General features: G+C 42.3%; 1 protein-coding gene across 5 annotated transcripts in view; it reads left to right on the top strand.

The window, feature by feature from the left end:
* LOC1275196 (glutamate receptor ionotropic, NMDA 2B) overlaps positions 1-19,755 on the top strand; it is a 133,986-nt gene that overhangs the window by 68,844 nt on the left and 45,387 nt on the right. The window contains exons 2-3 of one of the 5 annotated variants that reach the window (XM_061648104.1): positions 10,399-10,631; positions 14,503-14,622. In XM_061648104.1, coding sequence (XP_061504088.1) covers positions 10,458-10,631; positions 14,503-14,622 — 294 coding nt within the window. In that variant the 5' untranslated portion in view covers positions 10,399-10,457. The other 4 variants (XM_061648122.1, XM_061648132.1, XM_061648115.1 and 1 more) reach the window with 4 other exon arrangements.

Below are 19,755 nucleotides of genomic sequence, written 5' to 3'. Positions count from 1 at the left end.
ACACACTTGATCAGACACAAATCCACAATTTCAGACGTATCGAGTACTAATCGAGCAGATATGGGAAAACAATTTCGAGCAAATGTCACTTGGGAAGTCCCGAGAGCCCGGATAAACAGCGCTCCTCTGTAGTTTTACTGAACACAATTCCACGCACAGAAACTCAACACTAAATACTTACACGGTTGATGTTTAAGTCGTGTTTGGGCGAAGGCCAAGAAAACGATGACGGTGCTCCGTGTGCGTCGTAGCGGGGGGATCCTCAACTCCTCAGCGACGTGGTCCGTGGTGCTTGTGGATGCTTGATGCTCGTAGATCACGATGTACTTTGCGGGATCACTGTTGTACTGTGTTATTAGTTCAGTACTTTCCACTGTTTCTCACTATGACGTCACTTTTCTTTATTGCCTACCCGGCAAATTATGCGGTGTACATTAATTAAGCGAACAAAACCGCTTTTTATTCAAATAATTATGTGTTACTCGGATGAGTTCTAAACTAAAACTAACTCTAACATTCATTCTACCTCGGTTGAAGGTGTATGGTTGTAGGAACCGTCTGCGTCCGGTTGGTGTCCGATGGCGCGCGACCGTGCGAGCTGTCTGCATTGTCGGCCCGGCTGGTGTCCGATGATGCCCGCCCGTGGGAACTAGAAGAGATAGAATGTGCCGCGCTGCAATATGGTATGGAACGACACAATAACCACGGGCTGGTGTCCAATGCCACATAATTATATATATATATATATATATATATATATATATATATATATATATATATATATATATATATATATATATATATATATATATATATATGTTTTATAAAAAAAACGATATTTTTGACATGTCGTACTGTTTTCATTAAAATAAGCAACATAAATGAGTTTTCTGTAAGTAATTTACCAAACAAAGGCCAAAATTCGCTTATCTGGCTGAGTGAAAAATCGACCTCAAATCAAGTTTTCTCTTCCGGTTGACGACAGGTTATGCAATACTTTATACAATATTTTCATCAGCCAAATTCATACATTTTTTACGATCAAATTATGTAACGAATCGAAATTATTACAGTTATCCTTGCCTTGATATTATAAACTGTTTTGAGGCATCTTTGTTAACCACTACTATAGGAACACAATACGATGACTGTAGGTACAGTATCGGACAAAAAGCTAGAGAATTTGTTTTCAACGCACCAGGCACTTGTTTTACCGCGTTACTTGTGTGTGTGTGTTTTTTTGTTTTTTTTTTTTGTTTTACAAGGAGGGGAAATCTTCAAAAAGACTCCCGTTGTCGCACGGGTGTTGATATAGGAGTTTTACCCAGTAAACCCCCTCCTTGGGACATCTACTCTTCCCCCAGGGTTCACCTGTGATAGAATGACAGTCCTGTAGACACTCGTAATACCACACAAAAGCACAGAAAGTACGCATTCATTTGAGTTACTGGCTCACTTGAATTCGTGCACAGATGCACGAACGCTTTGATACAGATGCACGAACACACTTTGTGTGTGTGTGTGTGTGTGTGTGTGTGTGTGTGTGTGTGTGTGTTTTTTTTTTTTTTGTTTTACAAGGAGGGGGAATCTTCGAAAGACTCCCGTTGTCGCACGGGTGTTGACATAGGATTTTTACCCAGTAAACCCCCTCCTTGGGCCATCTACCCTTCCCCATGGGTTCACCTTTCGGTATGCTTCTTGGGGAAGGGCTATGCATTAGCATTACATCTCGCTATTGCAACATGGACCACATTCGCGAGACAGAATGACAGTCCTGGAGACACTCGTAATACCACACAAAAGCACAGAAAGTACGCATTCACTTGACTTACAGGCTCACTTCAATTCGTGCACAGATACACTAAACCCTTTCACAATACGCACAACACTATTTACGAACGCCCAAGTCGTTGATCCGCTTTCCATAAGGCCAGCAGCTTCATCAGTATTGATCGCATGCCGTTTGCTATGACTTCCCATGTTTCAGCATTCTTTAACATCACCTTGGTCAGGTTTGTTCCGTTGATTGTTGTTCCGCACTTCACGGTGATTTCATGATGTTCCTCAGCAAAACGAGGGCAATGAAAAAGCACGTGTTCTGCTGACTCCACGATGCTCACACACGCTGGGCAGTCTGGCGAGCTTGCGTGACGGTACTTGTGAAGGTAACTCCGGAAACACCCATGGCCGGAGAGGAACTGAGTTATGTAGAAGTTCACTTCGCCGTGTTTTCTGCTCGTCCATGCAGCGATGTTCGGGATCAGTGCATGTGTCGTACGCCCCTTTGTTGAACAATCCCATTCAGACTGCCACTTTCTCATAGAGAGCTGTTTTGCTGAGGATCTGGATAATCCCGCGTTTGAAACTCCGGAGAAACTGCAACACTCAGAATCCTCTGCTAATATGAGGCAGATGGGAACCATGCTTGCGATAACACAAACTGCCGCGTGCGATATTGTTTTGTAGGCACAAACAACTCTCATAGCTAGCAATCGATGCACTCTGTTCACCAACTGTCGGTTTTCCTTTAGCACCAGAACATGTGCCCAGATCGCAGCGTTATAACGCAACCGTGAGATGGCCACGTCAGCTAGAAGTCGCCTGCAGCTACTCTTGGGCCCTCCAATGTTCGGCATTATTTGTATCAACGAGTTTGCTGCCTTAAAGACGTTGTTACAGGCGTACTCGACATTCTTCCGGAAACTTAAGCGGTCATCGATGATCACACCAAGATATTTTAGATGACGCATCGACTCGATACGTTCATCACCGACCTGGATGCTACCTGACTGCACTGTCTTGTGGCTACTTATGATGAGGAATTCCGTCTTTTTATGGGCGATTTCTAGCCTCATTTGTTGCATCCACGACTCGATTCTGCTTACGGAGTCGGATGTGAGGAGTTCAATCTCTTCTATTGACTCACCAAGGACAGTAAGAGCAATATCATCTGCAAAACCTATCACTTCAGCTCCTGGAGGAAGCCCTAGGGTCAAAACTCCGTTGTACATAACATTCCAGAGAGTTGGACCCAAAATAGAACCTTGAGGAACGCCAGCGGTGATGCTCATTTTTTTGATTCCCAAATCTGTGTCGTATAAAAGCATACGGTGATCCAAATAGCTTTTCAGCAGCCTACAGAGGTACGGTGGAACCATCATCTTGGAGAGAGCTGCATGTATGGCCTCCCAGTTGGCACTGTTGAAAGCATTCTTTACGTCAATCGTAACGATCGCGCAGTATCTGTTTCCTGTCCTTTTTTTTGCAAGGCGCTTCGTCCTTTCTTTAAAACAGCTGCGATCGCTTCACCAGTAGACCGCCCCTTTCTAAAGCCAAACTTTCTGTCCGACAGTCCGTGTTCGCCTTCTGTATAGACAACTAATCGGTTGAGTATTAGGATTTCTAGTATCTTGGCGAAATTGTCTATCAATCCTAAAGGCCTTAGTGCTGATGCATCGCCGGGGGGCTTCCCAGGCTTTGGTAGAAGAACGAGTTTTTGTCGCTTCCAGGGTTTCGGAAAAAAACCAGTATCGAAGCAGTTCTGGAACACTGATAAAAAAGCTTCTGGGTACGCTTTGATAGCTGCTTTCATCGCTTCAATGGGGATACCGTCCGGACCAGGTGCCTTCCCCAGTTTGAGATGGTCTGCAGCCTTCTGTAGTTCATCAGCGGATATTGACACAGCTTCAACATCAGGATTGCGGGGTATATCACGTGGAGTTTGTGGCTCATGGTTAGGAAACAACTGTTCAATGATAGTCTTGAGCACGGTTGGGTTCCTTTCCCTAGGTAGGTCTTGGCCGACCATCTTACCCATTAGCGTTCGGTAAGCACCAAACGAGTTGTTTTCAACCTCATCGCATAGGGCCAAAAAGCATCTCCTTTTACTTGCCTTGATCTTCCGCGTGTGTGTGTGTGCGTGTGTGTGTGTGTGTGTGTGCGTGTGCGTGTGCGTGTGCGTGTGCGTGTGCGTGTGTGTGTGTGTGTGTGTGTGTGTGTGTGTGTGTGTGTGTGTGTGTGTGTGTGTGTGTGTGTGTGTGTGTGTGTGTGTGTGTGTGTGTGTGTGTGTGTGTGTGTGTGTGTGTGCGCGTGTGTGTGTGTGTGTTTTTTTTTTTTTTTTTTACAAGGAGGGGGAATCTTCGAAAGACTCTCGTTGTCGCACGGGTGTTGACATGGGATTCTTATCCAGTAAACCCCCTCCTTGGGCCATATACCCTTCCCCATGGGTTCACCTTTCGGTATGCTTCTTGGGGAAGGGCTTATGCATTTGCATTTCATCCTCGCTACTGCACGATGAGCCAAAGTTCGCGAGACAGATTTGACAGTTATCACGCGAACACAAGACGGTCATGACGACGACGTGAAACACTAGACATTAAACGACACTTTTTCCGCCGCGCGCTCACGCGTTCACTAACACATACACTCACGACGAATTTAAATATCGCCGAGCTGCTGGTCTTGCTTCCATTTTTGGTGCAGCTTGGTCAGGATCAGACGCATTGTTGTTGCCGCTGCCTCCCATGAGTCGGTGTGCTGCAGCATGACTTGTACCAGGTTTGAACGGCCCACCTCTACTCTGCAACTCTCGTTCAACTGCAGGCGTTCCTCGGCGAATCGAGGGCAGTGGAACATGACGTGGTCCACCGTCTCATCTTCATCCTTGCACGCAGGGCACCGAGATGAAGAGGCGCGATTGAACCTGTGCAGATAGCTTCTAAAACAGCCATGGCCGGAAAGAACCTGGGTGACAAAGTAGTCCACATCACCATGTTTCCTGTCTAGCCATGCTGCAACGTCGGGGATCAGCAAGTAGGTCCATCTTCCGTTCAACGAGTTACTCCACTCGTTCTGCCATTGCCGCATCGATGCTTGCCTTGAGGCTTTCTTGGCAGTCTCAGTGAAAGATTCCCCCGCACGCGATTTCCGGAAGTTCTTCGAGTCCTCCTCGAGGGTGATACAAAGAGGCATCATACTCGCAATAACGCATACCGCTTCGTACGAAATGGTACGGTACGCGCTAATAACACGCATGGCCAACTTCCTGTGCACCTTATTCACGGTGTTCTGGTGCTGCTTCTCCTTTAGTATATGCGCCCAAACCGGCGCTCCGTACCTCAACACCGAGATGGCGCAGTTAGCATGAAGGCGCCTAATGCTGCTACTCGGTCCGCCAATGTTTGGAGTGAATGCCGCTAGTGCATTTATTGCTTTCATGGCCTTCTTGCAGGCTTCCTCGAGTTGGCTCTTAAATTTCAGTCGGTCATCAATGACTACCCCAAGATACTTCAGCGATCTGATAGACTCGACTTGTACAGTTCCTGCCATTATCGATGCTTTTTGGTGCACCTTGTGACTGCTGATGACGATGAACTCAGTCTTCGCATGCGCAATCACTAGCTTTGCGTCCCGCATCCACCGGTCAATCCGACCGACTGCGTCGGTGGCGAGCATCTCTACCTCCTCAATAGACACAGCTGAGACAGTGATAGCGATGTCGTCTGCAAAACCAGTGATTTCGACACCAGGAGGGAGGGCGAGGGTCAGTACTCCATCATACATGACGTTCCACAGGGTGGGACCAAGCACTGATCCCTGGGGTACGCCTGCGGTGATGGCATTGGTTTTCACTCCTTCCGCCGTATCATACTGCAGCACGCGACCGTCAAGATAATTCCTCAACAGCCTGCACAAGTGCGGGGGAATCTTCATGCGCTCTAGAGCTTTTGCTATTTCCTCCCAGCTAGCAGAGTTGAAGGCGTTCTTCACATCGATGGTGATGATAGCGCAGTAACGAGCCCCACATCGCTTTCGTTGAAAGGCAGCATCACCCTTCACCAGTACCGCCTGTATCGCATCAACCGTGGAGCGCTTCTTGCGGAAACCGAACTGACGATCTGATAAGCCGTGTTCTCCTTCTGTATATGGTGTCAAGCGATCGAGAATTACCATTTCCAGTGCTTTGGCCAGTACGTCGATCAGTCCCAGTGGTCTTAGGGCTGATAAATTCCCTGGAGTCTTCCCTGGTTTTGGTATCAGGACTAACAACTGCTTCTTCCACACTGATGGAAACTGTCCTGTCGTAAGTATGTTGTGGAAAACTTTTTGGAACACCCTAGCAAACATCCTCATGGCCACTTTGACTGCTTCAGCGGGGATACCATCTGCGCCGGGGGCTTTTCCACACTTGAGGCGATCTGCGAGTTTTTCAATCTCTGTGGTCGTAATAGGCACAGGGGTGGATTCTGGCGAGTCGATAATCGAATTCAGTAGCGGAGGGCCATGGGTAGGAAACAGCTGCTGGATTATCTGGAGAAGCTTCACGGGGCATCTTTCCACAGGCTCTTTGGGTCTTCTTTTGTCCATAAGAGTTTCAAAAGCCAATCCCCAAGGCTTCCGAGCTATTTCGTCGCGTAGCTCAAGGAATATTTTTCTTTTGCTCAACTTTATCTCCCTTTTAAGATCTGATCTTAGCTTGACGTAGATAATTTTCAGTAGCTCTCTGTTAGAAGGATTGCTCTCGCGTTGTAGTTTCCTACGAGCAGCAATGCACTCAGCTCGGTGCTTCTTGATCGAAGAATTCCACCAGTATTCCGGTGGTCTGGTGTTTATTGGTGTTTTCCTTCTAGGCATTGTGACGTCACACGCTCGGCTCAGTGCAGACACGAGCTGAGAAGGATTTGCAACGTCTCCAAAGTCACCGAAATTCAGGGCCTCTACAAACCGGTCTTCGCAAAAGCTCTGTGTTTTCCAACCTCTTATATCCGTTGTCGTCGCCAAAGTTAGTTTACTCATTTGCCCCTTGTTGACAGCATACCGTATCACACGATGATCACTGCCTGTAAAAGTATCGCTGACGCGCCAGTGTAGGTGCCAGGCCAGAGATGGGCTACAGAACGTAATATCTATCATAGATGTCCTTTCGTTTCTGCTGTAGGTAGCGGTTGAGCCGACGTTTCCCAGAACTACATTAAGTTGGGCAAAAGTTTCGAGCACTGCCTCTCCTCTGTTATTTGTCCGTTTACTCCCCCATTCGACAGCCCAGGCATTAAAGTCGCCGGCAATCACCAAAGACTGCATCCCTCCAGTGCTGCACATAGATTGTTAAGCATTTCACTAAATTTTTCTGGTTCCCAGCTAGGAGGTGCATAGCAGCTGGCAAAGAATACTCCGTTAACTTCGGCTATGCAGAAGCCCTCGAACGTTTTTGAAACAACCCGCTGAATGGGATATCTTCGCACCGCCCAAATTGCTGCTGCGCCAGTTTTATCAGCCACCCAATTCGTAGATCCGATTGGAGCCCTGTAAGGCTCTGATATAATAGCAATATCTGCCTCCTCTTCAATCAATACCTGGCTCAGGAGGTCCTGGGCTGTTTCACAGTGGTTCAGATTTATCTGGACTACTTCCATGATGTTGTTTTTTTCGTCACTGGGCAGAATGCTCCACTCGAATGATGCGCGTTGAAACCAGCTGGACAGAACACACATCGAGGAGTTTTTTGGCACGCAGAAGCGAAGTGACCTTCATCTCCGCAGCGCAGGCAGCATTTACTCCTGTCTGGACCCTTGCAGTCCTGTGAGATGTGGCCCGTTTGCCAGCAGCGGTAGCATTTTCTGCTCGGAGTGCTGACCCGCACTGGGCAGACTGACCAGCCTATTTGTATTTTCCCTGCTGCTGTCATCGCCGGCACTAGCTTTGCTGGAAGTTTAACGATGGCAGTCTGCATACCCGAGTAAGAAGATTTCATTCTTACTTCCAATTTACAGCCTTCGGTGCAGGCAAATTGATTTCGCACTTTTCGTTCGACATCAGCTGCCTCTGTCTCTTCATCGATATAGCGAATTTCGATAGTCTCCATTTGCCCAAGGGTTTTTACTTTTCCGGATTCTCCGATGGCCTTTTGGATTTTTTCGGAATAATCTTCACTGTAGGTACCATCGTTCTTCTTTAGCTCAAAGAGTAAACCTCCATTTTTGGTACTTCTAACTCGTGCGACTTGTTTGCCAAACGGCTGTAGCTCGGGATCAGTCTTCAGTTTTCGAAGTATGTCCTTGTGTGTAGACACTTCGTTTGTCTCGACCAGGATCGCCTCCGTTTTCGGTCGCCATGAGGTCAGTTTAGTTGGACCATTTGGTGCACCAGGTCTACCTTGACCAACATCTGTGGCCGAATCTATTGTAGCCTTACGTTTGGCCTTTTTGCTGACCACCGTGCTCCATAACTCGCTACTCTCTGATTTCTCCTGCTCTTCAATAGGTTCTGGGGCTATCTGGTTACAATTTGGGGCTTCGTTCTTTGCCCGTTTTACCTCCTCTGCTTCCTCTGGTGTTCTCACCTTCCTGTTTCTCTTCCCCGAAATCGGTGTAGTTGTAAGGCCTGCCTTGGGTTTCATAGACGCCTTTTCGATCCTTTCCACCCTCATCTTCATGGTAAGCAGTTCCCGTTCAATACAGGTTAGCGACGACAGGATGCTCACCGACATCTTCTTGATCGGAGCATGTACATTGTTTCGATCTTTAGTGAATTCATGCAACTCTCTTGCAACCGCCAGAGCTTCTTGCAGTTTACTGATACTGGAAGCAAGCTCTTGTTCCGTGGAGGAGGGAGGAACTAAAAGCGGGAGTTGCACCATGGTCTGTCCTGCGCTCTCTGACGCCAACAAGGTTCCTTCTTCAGCCTCCATGTTGACTAAGGCGTGTTCAACCGGTGTTTCTTCAACGGCAACCACTGCAGGTGATGCAGAACTCTGTGCGTTTTCATCCGGGGGTGACCTTGGTGTCTTGCCACTACGACCGAAAAAAGCACTTATGCCCTTAAGGGCGGACCCTAAAGGACGCGGATGAAGGGAATCGCCTCCGCTCATTCCGCTATGCGAGTCAACGAAAATGTGCAACTCATTTATTTCGCCAAGTGCATGCGCACCGTAAGACACAAAGCGCGCACGACACGTGCATGTACACCCTAATTTTTTACAATCGCACTCACGCACTATTTGCACTCAGGCACTCGCGCACTCATCAGGCACTACGTACACTCAGACACTCGCGCGCTCTTCAACTGGTTCAAAGCACGCATAACACACACAGTGCCGTATGTATCAATGTTTGTTGCGGGACAGGAAATCAAAAGAAAGAATGCGTAAGTACACTCGCGCACTACGTACAATCAGAAACACTCGCGCACTTATCAACTGGTTCATGGCACATTTAACACACACAGCACCGAATGTGTCGATGGTCGTTGCGGAGGCAGGAACTAAAAGGGCAAAATGCGTAAGTACACTCGCCGAAACCTTTTTGTAAGCCTCCTGTGCAATGTGTTAGTTACTTCGCTAAGATGCCTACACTACACACACCCGCGCACAGCGCCACCGGGCGACCGGCGCTCTTCGGGAAGCGACGCTACAGTGATCAAGAACGTATCGCCGACAAAACACCGTTAATACGCAATCCCGGGACCACACCGCACTAGACACTGCACTCCCAATCACTACAGTAAAAAATGTTGTTAGAACTCCACTGATAATATTGCTACCTTGAAAACTCTACAAATACTGTTTGCTAGCCAGCATCATTGACAACACGTCCTTCTTCGCCAACTCCGCACACACATCGACATGTGTGTGTGTGTGTGTGTGTGTGTGTGTGTGTGTGTGTGTGTGTGTGTGTGTGTGTGTGTGTGTGTGTGTGTGTGTGTGTGTGTGTGTGTGTGTGTGTGTGTGTGTGTGTGTGTGTGTGTGTGTGTGTGTGTGTGTTTGTGTGTGTGTGTGTGTGTTTATGACACAAGTACGTCGTTTCGGATAGGTTAGTTTGTGTGGACGCACGCTGTTTAACATGACATGACACATTATCAGAACATTTTTGACGCAATATGTCATCATGTCAAGCTATGTTTCTTCAGATACAAACCCTCGCGCTCGTTCTCGCATTTCCACCATTACAGGTACAACGAAGTATTCACAAAAATATGTACTTTTCCGTTAAATTGAGGTGTTTCATAGTAAAAATGATTGTGATTGCAAAGATAAAACACATTCCAATTGGTCCTAACACTTTAGATCCACAACAAACATATTTGTACCACTACAAATTGCACCACTACTGGAACATTTACCCTATTGACATTTTTGTTGAACTAAGCGAGCCATTGAATGATAATATTGAACTTACGATACGTTTTAAACACGTCTCAGCACGCAATACAACAAAATAGCTACTTTTCTAGACAACGAAACGATACTAATCGATCAAATACAAACATTCAACTTGGATTGATGATGTTAGTAACCCATATCGAGATCCTCGTTGTACATAAGCTAATCAATAACTAGTTTTTTATCTTTATTCTTCATGCAACTAACCCACCGATTCTTGATGAACATGTGTTTCATTACAGCTATTCTCAACACTTTGTGCAAAGAGTTTCTTCATGCAAATGTTACCGCTATACTTTATATGATGAACTATGAGTCATACGGACGTAGCACAGCCTCTGCACAATACTTCTTACAGCTGGCGGGGTACCTTGGCATACCGGTAATTTCATGGAATGCTGATAATTCTGGACTGGAAAGGCGAGCTTCACAATCTGCCCTTCAATTGCAACTTGCACCAAGTATAGAGCATCAGGTAAAAATATTTAGATCCCTTTAGACGGGCGCGGCGCTATCAACAATGCTATCAGGTTTCAACCCAAATTTGATGTAATAACTCTATAGCCGTTACGCGATGAAATGAACACATTTGATAAGTCGTTTGAAGTTCATTTTTTGTGTATTCCTGTTAAAATAAACGATCGTCAAAATAATTAACGACTGCGCGAAATTTCAAATACGCAAACACAGGGAAACAGCAATATAATTAAACCAATGTTAATTTGTATCGCATAAGCTGTTGACGATTGTTTATTGATAGACGGCATAGCATCAGGCGTTAAAATTAACAAATAAATTCAATTCGTTCCCGATGCTAATGTCAAGCAATTTTGGTTAATTCTTGGACTAATTGGTGGTTAATTTTGAAGAAAAAATAACGGCTTACCATTTCTTTCGCAATGCCTGCTAATGTTTCCGTGTGAAAAAAATGCATTGAAGACAATTAATTTAACATTTAAAGTGAGTTCTTTGTGTGAAACGCAAAAGAAATAGTTAATAAATAATAGTGATTAAAAATTCACCAAAGGTTTTAAAGGTTCTCAACAAAGATATCGCGAACGTATTGAGTTCATTTGTTAATTTTAACAATTTACAGTATCGGACAATAAGATAGGGCCTTTTTTTTATGTGTGTTTATGTTTATGTGTGGTTTGTATTTGTTTGTATTTGTGTGTGTGTGTGCATGTGTGTATGTGTGTGTATGTGTGTGTATGTTTGTATGTTTTTATGTGTGTGTGTATGTTTGAGTGTGTATTTGTGTGTGTATTTGTGTGTGTGTTTGTGTCACAAGTATGTCGTTTCGAATAGATTTGTTAGTAGTTTTTTTTTGTATTTTGGGTTAGGTTTTTGTTGTAATTAGCAGGACTACCGCCCTCGCGAGCAGTGTTTCTTCGGTATATTAACAATCTTACGGTCTTTCTCCGCCGTGGTCTTGTAAGGACGTCCGGGTGACTTGCGCGTTTCGGTTGTCCGAAGCGCGTTTGCTACAAAAGTGCGCGATCGTTCCATCACGAACTCGATCGTTTTACGCTTAATGCCTGCAGCTGCCATTCGCTTTATGATATGGCGCTGATAATCGGTACTATGTTTGCTTCCATCCATTGTTACAAAAATTGCTTACTTGGACCGTCAAGAATGCACTGGTAAAAAACTTGGACACGACTAATGCCGTGCTCTGCCTGCGTTCTGCTTCTATACGCGATGAATTACATCGTTGTCGAGCAGCGAAAAAAGCGTATTGATAAAAACTTTCAATGAGTAAGCGAGTAAGCATCTACCCATTAAAATCGAGAACAGAATACTGCCGCGCTCATGAAACAAAACGCCCATTGAAAAGAACAACTGCGCGCCAGCTCAATGCACGCACAAAGTTTAACATGCGAACACAACGTTCAACGCAGAGATGCATGCAGGCCTTTAAATGGCGTGCACTGGAGAAACACCTGAGAGGGAAATGCCGAGTTCATTGCTATTGTGCGCGTTTCCATTTCGCATCGATGTCGCATTCACATTCTTCAAGCAGCACACCTGCGTTTTCGTCCGAGGAGCAAGCGCTGCAGTCGATGTAAACTTTAGCTTTTATCCAAGTGTGAACGCACGCTGTTTCATATAATAACATTATTAGAATACTTTAAACGCAATATGACATCATGCCAAGCTACGTTTTTCAGACACAAACCCGCCTACTCGCAAATACACATTAAAAAACACACTCTATTTCTCTCTCTCTCACACACACACACACACACACACACACACACACACATACACACACACACACACACACACACCCACACACACACAAGTAACGTGGTAAAACGGTGCGATGGATAGGCCTTATCTTATTGTCCGACACTGTATCCTGGGTCAAGAACGTATACAGGCGGTCCCCGAGATACACGGTTAATGGGGACCGAAAACGGCCGCAAAATACCGCGTATCTCGAATTTCCGCGTAAGTCGAATCTCGTGATTTCCAGCTATTATATCAATAATTTTCGTGTAATTTTGCAAGTACGGGGTGGTTTTAGTCACTTTATGAATTATATGATATGATTTTGACTGAATATAACAGTTTTATACCTTTTGAAATAGTTTTTAACATTTCATCGAAGCGGAAATTATTTGGCAATTTAAAATTGATGTGTCAACTCAGTACAATTTGCTCAAAGAACTGTCAAATTTAGAAAACCGCGTATCTCCGAATCCGCGTATAAGAGGTACCGTGTATCTCGAGGACTGCCTGTACGATACAAATTAACCGTAGAGTTGGCAACCAAATTTACACACGTAAGTTGGCAACCGGCATACCCGGGTATTCCACACGTTTTGATGCAAAAAATTAACGATTTTCATAGGTAAACAATGCTTTCTATATTTTAATGCTGTAAGCAAGTAATGCCGACCATATATTCTCTTCTATTTCATTTATTCATTTAGTTTATTCATTTTATTATAAAAATAACGGTCAAATTGAAATTTGGAATCGCTTGAATTTGACTCGAAAATAAGCACAATACGAAAAGAGGAAGAAGAGAAACGTCATTCTCCATACAAAATGTATAGAATACCCGGGTATGCTGGTTGCCAACTTACGTGGTAAATTTAAAAAAAAATTAATATAAAATACTTACAGGCTGTTTAAAATTACAACTTATGCACCAAAAAATCATAAATTAAAAGTTGGGAAGCTACGGAAAATTTCAGGTCAATAAAAGCAATGAATCAAAAGTTATTGCAGTTCGAAGTTGAAAAAAATACCCGGGTATCCGGTTGCCAACTTAAAGGTTAACATTCGTTTCATTTTACAATTTCATTTTTCCCTGATTTTTCCTACATGCAATATCGAGCAGCCGTTAGTTGTTTCTAATAACGTTTATTTTAACAAGAATGAACAGTAAATGAACTCGGGAAACCCACTATGAACTATAAACAACTGGTAAAATGTGCTCAATCAATCACGCGGCCGACTAATACATGTCAAATTAACTTTCGTTTCTATGACCAAAAATACACCCTCATCTTTATGACCACCTACCCGGGTAAGTAATACATTTTATAAGGGAATTTGTATTTTTATTGGTCAAAAAATGTCTTATTCAATTTATTCTATGCAGCTATAATAACAATATTTCTTTTTATTTTATAAATTTATGAAGTATGGCTTTTAGTTACATAAATTGAATGCATATCAATTAGTTCAACTGACACTAATACACCGCCATTTCTTCCCGACTGTCGGTGCAATCATTTCAATCTATGTGACTTTAGAAGAATATTAAGAGCTAGAAAACTTTTGGAATAGATTCTATAAATATAACTACATGCATTGCTATACATATCATTACAAAGTTAGCGACTAATCGAAACCAAAATCCTTTATTGTATGTGTTACCTACCCGGGTAGGTGGTTATAGAAGTAAGGGGTAAAATTTGATTTTATTTTTTAAAGCACATTTCAAAAAATTTAAATATTCTGAATTTTTTACCACTTTTGTAAAACAAGTTTCTCTAGGCATTCTAATTTTTTTGGATCGATTCGAAAATCCTATAAAAAGTAATCATAAAAAGAATATGTAAAACATACCCGGGTAGGTGGTTATAGAAATGAAGGTTAAGACATTTAAATACTCATACATAATGAAAATATTGCAAGATTGCTTTAGTACACCGTTCTAGATGCGCAACTAGTTGAAGCAATGCATCCAAGTTGTGCAATCAGAGAAGAACACCATGCATTGTGGATTCATACGGATAGGATAAAAACTGTTCTAAACGTTTGCATTGCGTCGCGATTTGATATCAGATTTTTTTATTTGCTGCATTGATTTTATTTTTTATTTACAGAGCGCTGCTATGCTGAGTATTTTAGAACGATATAAATGGCATCAATTTTCTGTTGTTACATCACAAATTGCTGGTCATGATGATTTTGTTCAAGCTGTCCGTGAGCAAGTTGGTGCTATGGTAGGTATTATTGTTCAGGCATGCTTATGGACAGTGTATTTGAGAAATTAAATTATTAGATTTTTATTCAACTTTTACTTAAAAGATTAGAGATTTCTAGAATCTTGCCTATTAGTACAGACTGCAAAAAAATGTAAAGACCTTTTCTTGCGTTCTCGGTTAATTTTAATTTGATATTACCTTGTCAAATCTTTGTTGTAGTCAAAAGATCAAGAAAGTTATAACACTGTGATTTACTATACCATTTTAAAACTTTCCAACTACAATGTCAGCAGGTCAATTCTTTGTTTAAACATTGGGTGGCATCGCGAATGAAAGTCGACAAAATAACCGACGGTTAAAAAGACGCGAATTACTCTATTAAAGTGTTTTATCGTCAAATTAACAATCGTAGTAGGCGAAGAGTGGTTTGTTTCCCAAATGAGAAGAGGTGTGTCGAGTGTGTGCATTTGTGTATTCATGAATGTGTATTCATGGATTTGCATACTTCAAACGAACAACATACCCGTCTTGGATTCAAGCCCCGTGTGGACCGTGCGTCCCAACATAGTCCTATCTTCAAACGGACTCTCCTACTCTCCCGCTGTGCAAATTCGAGCAATTTCCTGCGCAGGAAATTGGGTAGAATCTGCGCAGGCTAGCTCAGATTTTGGGCGGTTTCCCGCGCGGGACTTCAGAGAAACCTGTGCTTGGTAGAGCAGTTTTGACGCCCTCTGTTTGGTGGCGAAATGGCGGCGGAGAAAAAAATTAAAAATATAGGTGCCCATTTTTTCCTCCTCTTCCTCTCCTTCCTACACCCTGCCGAGCCTTACTTACGCCTCAGCCCGTGCCTTCCGCCATCAGCTTATTGTGTGTTGTGAATACGTTGGTACACATAATTTTAATCGTGTTGTTCGTCGAGCGTTTATTCACCAAAAGAGAAAGAGATCCTGACATTCGCTACGCTCTGCACCTCGCCTGGCTTGCATCGCCCCGGTTGATATGCCTTGAAGCTTAGGTTTACATGTGGGGTAAAAGTAAGGCTCAGCCCTCTACGTTACATTGGAGAAGCGTTACATCCCTTAAAATATTCCCAAGCAGCATTTTTACTACAGTTTTGTCATCCAGGCGACCGACCTGTACCTGACGTGTACATTATTTGAATACAAAATATTTTAATTTGCGATGAAAAAAAGTTAATTGCTTAAAGATTAATCGATTTCTACGAGATTTAATTTTTAAATAACAAGTAAATAACAGGTTTAATATTTTTCATTGTTGCACTATGATTTATGAAAAATAGTCTTAAAGAAGGAAGTTCATAAACATCCCAAAAGCTTTCAATTGGAGTAACATTTCCTATGATTAGAAAATATAAAATATTAAAAATATCTATATATAAATTGTATACATGAAATATAATTATTACTTCTTCTATCAATGTTTCCGGCCATTTTGAATGAAAATTACTTTAGGTGCGAGGGCTCTTTTTTAAAGTGAGGTTAATGAAGTTAAAAATACTTGTATGTATTTCATTATCCTGCTTTATCAATAGCTGGGAAAATAAATAAATAATCATTTTTTTTATAAGTAACCCTTTTTTCAGTAAAAGATTGTTATGATTATAAAACTTGAAGTTGTTACAACCCTAATTGCTGTTAAAAATGATAGCCTAATAGTAATATTATAATTTATTTATACTCATGAATTATCAATGAGTTTTAACTTTATTAGCATTTGCTGTTCTTTTTTATGTTTGTTCAAAAAAATGTTGCTTTTCTAATTACACCTGTTCTCACTTTCCTCTGAATCGTTATCCGGTTGCTATGGATCGCAATCCATAACAATGGATCGCAATCAACTACGTCTGAATCGTTTTCAGCTACGTTTGGATCGTTTTCAGCTACATTTGGATCGCTCTCAGCTACCTTTGGATTCTCGGGTAAATTTCGTTGCAGTGCAACCGTTTATTCAGTGACCTCGGGACTCATTTGCATTCCAAGGAAAGCATTAAATAATTAATGCATTCAATTGTAAAATCTAATCATATTTTTTATGTGAAACTTACATACATCACCATTCATACATTTTTTTATTCTTTGACCAAGTTTTCCAAACAAATCTGCACAATCTTCTTCTTTTTGGCGTAACGACCTTCATGGTCTTTCAGTCATGTTCCTGCTTTCGAGATTTTGCCGGATATTCCTTCTATGCCATGGAGGGACGATCTGGTTGGGAATCTATTGATGCGTAGAAGCCGAAAATCTGTCAAATGTTACATATTCATTGCCTAAAAATGGGTTTTCAACACAAGTTCTCAATTGGGTTCAAACATAGAACAATATGAAATTGTTTTCAAATCGTCTGTTATGAGGAGAGTCATGAGGTACGCCGAGCGGTCACTAAATAAACTATGTGCCGCAACGAAATTTGCGCGAGCTACTGCAAAATCCAAAGGTAGCTGAGAGCGATCCAAATGTTGCTGAAAACGATCCAAACGTAGCTGAAAACGATTCAGACGTAGTTGATTGCGATCCATTGTTATGGATTGCGATCCATAGCAACCGGATAACGATTCAGAGGAAAGTGAGAACAGGTGTATCATGTAAAAATAAATAATAGGCCCGATTATTAAACACAAACGGAAATGACACAAGACAAGTGCTTCAAGACAAACGGAAAATAGGTATGCATTTTGAAACCGTTCTTGTGACAGACAAGTTTCGTTAAATTTTTTCTTTCGTTAAAGCTGTGTCAAAGGCTTTGTCGATGTGTCAAAATGTTCAAAATCAAAATAAAAAAAACGTAGACAAGTTTATTTAAGACACGATCGTTTATCAAGCTAACAATCCTTGTTTAAAACATCGAAATGATTTTCTCCCACTTCGTAAGTAACGATAGCAGCAGTGAAGAAGAAACAACGGTAGATCTGGCAAAACAAAGCCGACTGCTTCGAAGTTTTCGGCCCGTTACAGCTTTATAACCAAGCGTGAGTAAAGCATGCGGATGATTTGTGCAAACTGTGTTATACATGCTTCATTTCGTGGTTGTTGATTTCAAAATTAAGACAAATTTTCGTGTGTCGAGGGAAATTTTTCGTTGACATTATGGCGAAGATCGAGCCCTCCGAGTACTTTTTTATTCCTAAAAGTGTATGCAGAATTAGATGTGATAATTGCATGTGCCTATGCTGTTGGTTGTTGAAGCAGTCACTCACTGAAACAGGTGCTGGAATCCAATGCTGTTGAACGCAAACCGGGTGCGTGAGCCCTTCATCTTTCGACTACCATCGAAGAACAACAGAGGAAGGAAATAACAGCAGCTTCTTAACCCAAAACAGCAGCACGTTACCAGTATCTCCCGCTTATCGCCATTTGTATGGATATGGCAGTACACATATTTTTGTTTAAAATGATAAAGTTTGATTATTTCCGAAATAAAATATTTATATTTTGTCGTGAAAGCAACAGCAACAACTCTGTTGTTGTGTTTTGTCGGTCAAACAATCTGAGCTTGGCGCCTTTCCGTGACAAAAAGCTGACGGAAAGCAGTTTGACAATTTTGGATTTCCGTTTGTGTTTCATAATACATATCTTGGCAGCGTGCTTGTGAGTTTGTGTTTCGTGAAATTTTATTTTTCCAACACACAACACAAACGGATGTCATAATACAAATATTTCGATTTTGACAACTTGTCTTTACAATTTGTGTTTAATGATCGGCCCTAATATTAGGACATGATAATCTATTAATTTGCTTATCCACCGCGGTTAAAACAGGCGTTCAAAAATTTTGCTTGGGTTTGTGATAAACAGGCTTTACGCGTAACGCTAGCGTAACGTAGAGGGCAGAGCCTTACTTTTACCATTATATCTATGTGGTATATTACGAACACTGTTGTTTTCTTTATTTTTATAGTGACTTTGAGCCAATTGGCCTCATTCGCCTCTTTCAATCGGTTGAACATTTATATACTTAAAGTCTGACAATCGTTTTTGTTTGCAAAATATTTTATACCGGGTAGCCTCGGTTTACTTAAAGCTATCTGTTGATTTTATTTTCTGTTACAATTTTGGTGTTGGTTAGAGTTGTTCATACAGATTAGTGATACGGAGGAATTTTAAAAGTTTACGCTGGCAATCGCTGTCTGGTGAGAGGATGGTGTCGATGCTGTGACCCAATTTACGGGTGATGCGTGCCGCAGAATATCCTTGATATTCGGTTAAGATGTGACGGACGGTGATGTCGACGCCACAGAAACTGCATAGTGGTGGGCTTGATTTTTGTAATATGTGGGTGAGCCGGGTGTGTCCTATCCGGAGTCGTGATAGGATTCTCTGGTCTTGGTGTGATGGATGGTATTTCCATGGTGGTGTTGTGGTCAGGAAAGAGCGGCCGCTGCTAACCTAATAACCACTTCAGCTATTGGCGATGATGGTTTTGCTAAGGCGAAATCACGGCGTGGAAGAGTGTTATGGCAGCTGGCCGGATTATTACGTCCTGCGTTGGCTAGTCGGTCTGCTATTTCGTTTCCCTGAATAACTGTGTGGCCAGGAATCCAGCAGAAAGTGAGGCGGCGCTCTAGCAGCAATCGAACACGACATAAGACACGAACAAACCCATATAATCATATGGAGGTGCACTGTCAGACACAAACAAACAAACAAGACAAACCTCGAGTCGAACATGTCAGTTGATTCTGTCTGTGATGTTCGATACCCACCTGTGCTGTGAGTACCTTGGCTGTCAAACGCTTCACAGCTACAGTAGATAGAATTCAATTCGGGACATTTTTAAGTTTGTTTACGTAGTTTGTCTCTTTTCTTCTTAAAATTGCGTACAAAATATTTAGAATAGCTATCAATAATATTAGCAATGCTTCACAATCAATTATAATATCAAATATACAGGTTTGAAACGTATAAAACTATTACGGGTACACAATGCATGTGTATTCACTGTATGTGTTTTGGCATGGACGTTTGTTTCCTTTTTTCAATAATAAATTTGAATGATTTTTATGTTATTTTTGATATTAATAACTAGTTTATTATTTGTTGAATCTTCCCCCTGCAGATGGATGTTCATTTAAACTATGAAAATGCTTCATTTTCGAGATGATAAGATAGGCGTATTGCAGTGCATCATGACAGG

This window comes from Anopheles gambiae, chromosome X (genome assembly GCF_943734735.2).
Source record: "Anopheles gambiae chromosome X, idAnoGambNW_F1_1, whole genome shotgun sequence".
NCBI lineage: Eukaryota > Metazoa > Arthropoda > Insecta > Diptera > Culicidae > Anopheles > Anopheles gambiae.
This window is presented reverse-complemented; position numbering and strand designations above follow the sequence as displayed.